The following is a 6284-nucleotide window of genomic DNA, read 5'->3' on the forward strand; positions in this document are numbered from 1 at the left end:
GTCTTACCACGCTTAAAGGGTTAGTTCAACCAAAAATGAAAATTTTGTCAGTAATTACTCACCCTCATGTTGTTCCAACCCCGTAAGACTTTTGTTCATCTTCGGAACACAAATTAAGATATTTTTGATTAAATCTGAGAGCAGGATCACTCTTCCATAGGCTTCTAAAGGATTAAAAATTGCCGGCCCAGAAAAGTTATTAAAGAAATCGTTAAAATAGTCCAAGTGACTAAACTTAAGATTGAGCCACTGTAGTCACTTGGACTATTTTAACGATGTCTTTAAAAACTCTTCTGGGCCGGCAATTTTCAATCCCTTAGAAGCCTATGGAGGAGTGATCCAGCTCTCAGATTTAATCAAAAATATCTTAATTCGTGTTCCGAAGATGAACAAAACGGGGTTGGAACAACATGAGGGTGAGTAATTACTGACAGAATTTTCATTTTTGGGTGAACTATCCCTTTAAACTGTCAAATACACACAAGGTTATGTCAAAAACACACAACGTTCACATAAACACAGTCGGTAATGTCTGCGAAAGTATGCAGCAATGAAAGAAATCGCCTGTGTTTATTAGATCTGTGTATTAAATTGACAGCAGCATAATATACATTACCTACTTCTATTATGTTAATATGAATCAAAAAAACTAAAGAAAACAGAAAATCACTCACTACTCTTGACTGAATTACTTCAGTCGCTTTAATAAGAATAAATTTTCTTACGAGGCAGCAGTCAAGAGTCCTAAGCATTTGAGACGTCACATTGCTAGAATCTGCAAACGGCTTGTTCTGAGACACTGCTTATGATTAATGGGGATTAAAAAAAGAGGAGTATAGGTGGATTTTTACCATTATAGGCTGCTTGGGTACACACACTGCCGACACACATTTATGTTCAAACACCATGTAAAAGTAAATTTTGCATAGTAGGTCCCCTTTAAGCAACATTTTTGTGACTGCTAGCTAGCATGACTGAGGTAATTCTACGCAATTTTAATGGAGTTGGTCATTTTGCAGCTCAAACTGAACTCCACTATCGTACACCCAAAACCTGATTGATTCATCATTATACTTAGAAATCAGTCTTTCATACCGATCTGGAATCAATTTAGCTCTTGAAGTATAGGGGTTTAAGTGGGATTAACTTGTTCTAGATCAGCGGAAAATCATACCCTTGCTTCTATTAATGCTAAATGCTTGCCAAGCTGGCAAGCCTTGGCCTAGTCAGCAAGCCTGTTTGAAAAAAGGAGGAGGGGGTGGGAAATCCAGATGGTTTAATGAGCATGAGCCATCTCTGTCTCAAGTTACTTTATTATAATCCCTGCAAAGGTCAGGAGGAAACAACAGGCTTATAGGAAATCAGAGAAGGTGAGTTATTTTGCAATCAGTGCCGCCTTGTTATTATTTACCTCGTCCAATGAAAGATCAGTGAATGGTAAGCCCCACCATTTAGCTATTACTGATGTCTCAAATGTCTTACTACTGCTCTTTTATGTTTAGCCCTGAGGAAGCACAGTATTAAGGTATTGCTACTGTAATTGTGAATTTCATATCCCACTGACAGGCCATTTTAAAACCTGCCCATTACAACACCTCCCACAATAATATCTCTGTGAGGGAAAAAAGGAAGCCACATCGATGTGTACTTTGCCTATGGAAATAGTTAAAAAGGCAGCCTTATTTGACTGATACAAATATGTTTTCATCTGCCACAAGAGCAATTGTTTAGTGTTTTCTCCATCAATTTAAGTAATCAACATTTGTAAATTGCATTTAAAAATCTTGTTACTTGCAAAAGGCTATGTGTCACAGTGTAGAGGCAATCAAGCCGCTCAAGATGAGACAAGGAACAATGGAGGCCATTACGGAAATTAAAGAACCTTTTAAGACTGCCGTGCTTTGATTCAGTCACAGCTGTTCTCATCATGAATAAATTATTATTTGTTGACTGAAGACCTAAAATGATGCTTCCCGTCAAGAACAAAAGACCACAAGACTGATATAGTTTTTGTTGTTTAATAAAAAACAAGTCTTTGGCAGATAAAGAGATTTGGCAATAAATAAAACTTAATATAATACATACAAATACATGCATGCTCACACTCACACACAATAAATTAAGCAGTTTGGATCAGTGGGATTTATAATGTGACAATGCTTGTGAGAGGAAGATCACAGTTGCCCAGAATATAGTCTCTTTTCATTGTGGACATCTTGTTTACGACTTTGAATCGAAGTGTCCTCTGGCAGAGATCATCTTCCGATATACCATCAAAGAAAAAGTCCTCATTGAAGATTGGATTGCGGCTCTTCCTGATGACCGTGCTGCGCTGTTTCTGGACTTTTCCGGGCATGAGAGAGAGGCTAACGCTGCAGTTAATGCTTTTAGGGTCCACAGACAGAGCATACAGGCCTTCTGCGCTAATGAGGCGGACACGCAGTCTCTGGTTTTCAGGGCAGTACTCTGCTGACAACCGCAAGGTCCCATCCCTTCCAACAGGCACCAAATTCTCTTTCATCACCCTCTCCCGGTGCAGAACCAAGTCCATGGGGAAGATAGCCGGAGGTGCCAAGCTGAAACCACACTGGAGAGGTTCTACAAGGCCGTCAGATGCTCTCCTCATGATGTTGGGGCTGTTGTCCGTGGAGCTGCTCTCGTCCGTCGATAAGGAATTGTTTCTGGACATGGCAGCCTTCCGGAGGTTGCGGTAGAGGATTTTCTCATGGCTAAGTGCTTTGAGGAGAGAAGACTTTGGTGGGCATCTGTTAAATAGAGGAGAACTGAAGGGGGAGGATTCTGCCGAGGAGGTAGTATCGCTATCCAGAGTTCCCTGTCGGTGCAGGGTGAAACCTTTTGGAGAAAGTCTGGAAGTAAGAGCATTCAGGCTAAAGGAAGAATGGGAGCTTGAAGATGGCAGGAGGGGGGAAGATGGCATAGAAGATTTGGAGCAAGTGTTTGATCTACTCCGGGGAAGAACCAAGGGGATTCCAGTGGAGTTTGGGTCATTGTGGAAGAGGGACTCCTTTCTTCTGGTGTGGGGACTTTCCAGCAAGGTGCAGAAGCCATAGCAGGTTTGAGCTTTAGCTAAGTGAGGCAGGGAAAGTGCAGCCTGGCTTTGAGGATCAGCATTGGTGGTTTCCTCATCACTACACCCATTGTCATATGGTCCATCGTCAACACTCTCCACCTGGATGATATGGTTATTGTGTAGCTCTCGGTTATTGACCTCTCTCTTTGGACTTCCCTTCTCACATGGAGACACTCGGATGCATGGAGTCGGCCTCCCCTGCTCAATACTCTTGCCCTCCACTGGGCTTGAGATCTTGGGGGGAATGCAGAACTCTGGGATGGTGTCCGGGGTAATGATGTTTGGACACAGCAAGACTTTCTTGGCTTTCTCAATGGATGACTTGTCTCCAAACATGATGTCTCCGATTTTGAAGCTGTATTCCGTTACGGAAAGTGGCAAGTTGGTCCTTTCGACGGACACTCTGATCTTCTCTACCACCCACATGGGAATTCAGTTTGGACTCAAGTTAGAAACACTGCAAAAATAAAAGATCTGTGGTTATAAGTCTGGTCCACTTAGTTTTATTCCAAAATTGTGCAATAGTTGTCTGTCTTTATATCTTAATGCCAAAACATTTTGTATGCTGCTTACCTTGTGTACCCGATTCTCCAGTGGAGGAATTGAGTATCTGTTCAGACGGGTCCTTGTTCTATATGCTGCATTAAACAAGGTCTTCAGGGTGATAGCTAGGAGTGTCTAATCAGCAGGCTCAGACTCTCTCCTGTTAGACCGGCTTCTCTTTGTGACACATGTGAAGGGCTCTTGGCCTTTTATGCAGAACAGTGCTGTGGGCGGAGAGAAGGGCTATTCGATCACACCCACGAGTGGTAAGAGAGGGCTGCCCTGCTTTCAAGGCTATTGGTTCCTATAGAAACTCGCAAGCCACGACACTTTAAGCAATCCAAGAATGGGAAAGGTAAAGGCCAGTCTGATAAGCAAATTGCAATGAAATCCAACAAATTTGGCTGATAAAACAAAGGCATGTGTGTGTGTATGAGTTTCCATTACTCTGTGCGAGAATTGTAATATTAGATGTGGGTTATAGGTTAATGATACCTGAATATGATGCAAATCCAAATGTCTCTGGCATTTTTCAGGCAAAGACTACAGTATTAGTTATACCAATGACGGAACACAGGCTTTGATGTATCTGGGTCAGCAAATACAAAGGTCTAAAGCAAATTTACTGAGCTTAAAAACTCATTCACAAGCTAGGCACAATAATCCCTAGGTATGCCCTATAAAACTATAATGAAAAGCGGCCTGCTGATTGTTTGATTGGTCTAAGAAATTTTTTTGTTTATAAAGAAACATTTTTTTTGCCTTTTTGCAATTCTTATTCATAGAGATATTTATATTGTCATACTCATAACCATATTTTTCTCATATTGTTGAAACCACGTGTTAATGCAACGCTGAAACAACATAAACTACTATGTACCAACATTTAAATTAACCACGCTTTAAATTAAAAACACTTTGATTAAATTAAAAAGTTGCTGCCTTAAATTTTTAAGTACAATCAAATTGGATGTTTAAGTCATTTAAACTTAAATTACATTAAACTACCTTAAAAAAAATAAGTCGAATCTTGTTTAAATACAGTAATTACACTATTGAGCCTTCCCTTACACCTTAACCTACCCTTAAAACTACCCATACCACCAGACCTGTCCCTAACCTTACCCATATCCAACCACAATAGCAGCAAGTGTTTTGCAATCCAATATGAACACAATAAGTACATTGTACTTTTTTTTATATGCAAGTACATAGTAGTTAAGGACACCCAATATAAAGTGCGACCGAAACGTTTATAGATCAAAGAATAGCAGATGAAAGTGATCCATCCACAATCTTACACTAATTATGCTTAATAAATCAACAATGTCATGAAAATATGCAAGAATATAATTGCAGAAACATAAATATAGAAGAGTGCTCTCTTGGCTAGAAATTGATCGAAATAATAAATACAGACATTTCATCGATGCCCTCTTGTGGCAGGATACAGATGAGCTTTGCAAAATTCAAATGCAATTTTTATAATTCCATAATATTAACTTAATATCTCTGTAATATCATATTAGTCTAATTCCAACCGACACTATTTACTTTGATTAAACGTGTGCAGTGTAGCCTCTGGTTATGTACCTTATAGGTGATTTACAGTATCTCACACTACAGCTGTCTACAACGTCATGCTTGATATTTATGTCTTTGTTTACTGTTAGCTCATGGTCAAAGTTCGAGGGGTTATTGCAGTAACCTACGAGAATCAGAGAGGTGGACAGCCGTAATGATCCTAGAGTGTAGTGATGCCTTTTTGATGGTTTCTAAGAAATGTTGTGATCACCTTGAGTAATATTTAAGGCCTTAACAGCAGGAAAGGCTTATTCTAATGTTTGAAAAGCATGAAGTAAACAAGTGCTTCAATGTTGATTAAACTTTTTAAATAGCACTTAGAAGTCATTTAGAGATTATGAACAGCTGTACAGGAAATAATTGCCATATAAATAGGATTGTGCGATATATATATACCGCCGCAGAAGTCACCCCATACTGATTCCAGACTAGTTTTGTGGCTTTTCTTAAAACTAGTACACTTGAACTAAGTGAAGACAGCACTGCATTTGCCCGGATAGACACCAAAGGGCGATTTTTAACTAATTTTTAACTATATAATTTCCTAATGATTCAATTTCAGTGTGACCAAAAGACTAGTGTTAATTTTTTAGGGTAAAATTATAATTATTTTTGTTTTGCAGTTTTATTGAAAGAAAGAATTCTCTTTTTTAATAAATAAATAAGGAGCCACTTGATATTAAGTGTCTTTAACTACTATGACCTAACATTTAAATTAATCATTTGATACAATACATTTATTGTGTGCATCAGTGGTGTAGTCAGGGTCATATTTACTTTTTACTACTTCTTCTAAGGATCAATATTTGCATATACCCCATTGTTTTTTTGGGGTTTTTTTTTTTTGCTTTGAAAGTCTATAATCTGGTCATGTTAGCTTCTCTATTAACTGCACTCAAGATTTACAAGATTTACGAGCCTTTTTTCAAGATTTATGGATTTCAGTTATTAGTTAAATTCCATTAAATTAAATCCTGAAAAAAGTATAAAAAAAGAGCTTAATAAAACATTTCGTATAAATCTTAAACTTAAATTTAAACAAATTTTTATTTTATTTAAATTCATG

The 6284-nt window shown here is 38.3% G+C and overlaps 1 protein-coding gene across 1 annotated transcript; it reads right to left on the reverse strand.

Moving 5' to 3' along the window:
• Positions 1–2004: 2004 nt before the first annotated feature.
• On the reverse strand, positions 2005–3830 carry c2cd4a (C2 calcium dependent domain containing 4A). The gene is made up of 3 exons (XM_056264888.1): positions 3665–3830; positions 2138–3548; positions 2005–2093 (listed from the first exon to the last, which is right to left on the reverse strand). The coding sequence occupies exon 2, from the start codon at positions 3515–3517 to the stop codon at positions 2144–2146; it is 1374 nt and encodes a 457-aa protein (XP_056120863.1). The 5' UTR covers positions 3518–3548; positions 3665–3830; the 3' UTR covers positions 2005–2093; positions 2138–2143.
• Between the last annotated feature and the right edge of the window lie 2454 nt (positions 3831–6284).

The sequence above is a fragment of the Rhinichthys klamathensis genome, unplaced genomic scaffold (genome assembly GCF_029890125.1).
Source record: "Rhinichthys klamathensis goyatoka isolate OS25496 unplaced genomic scaffold, OSU_Roscu_1.1 h1tg000228l_1, whole genome shotgun sequence".
Taxonomy (NCBI): Eukaryota; Metazoa; Chordata; class Actinopteri; order Cypriniformes; family Leuciscidae; genus Rhinichthys; species Rhinichthys klamathensis.

Excerpts from the sequence above, each read along its gene's own strand:
- c2cd4a (XM_056264888.1), bottom strand. The coding sequence starts at position 3,517 with ATGTGGGTGGTAGAGAAGATCAGAGTGTCCGTCGAAAGGACCAACTTG.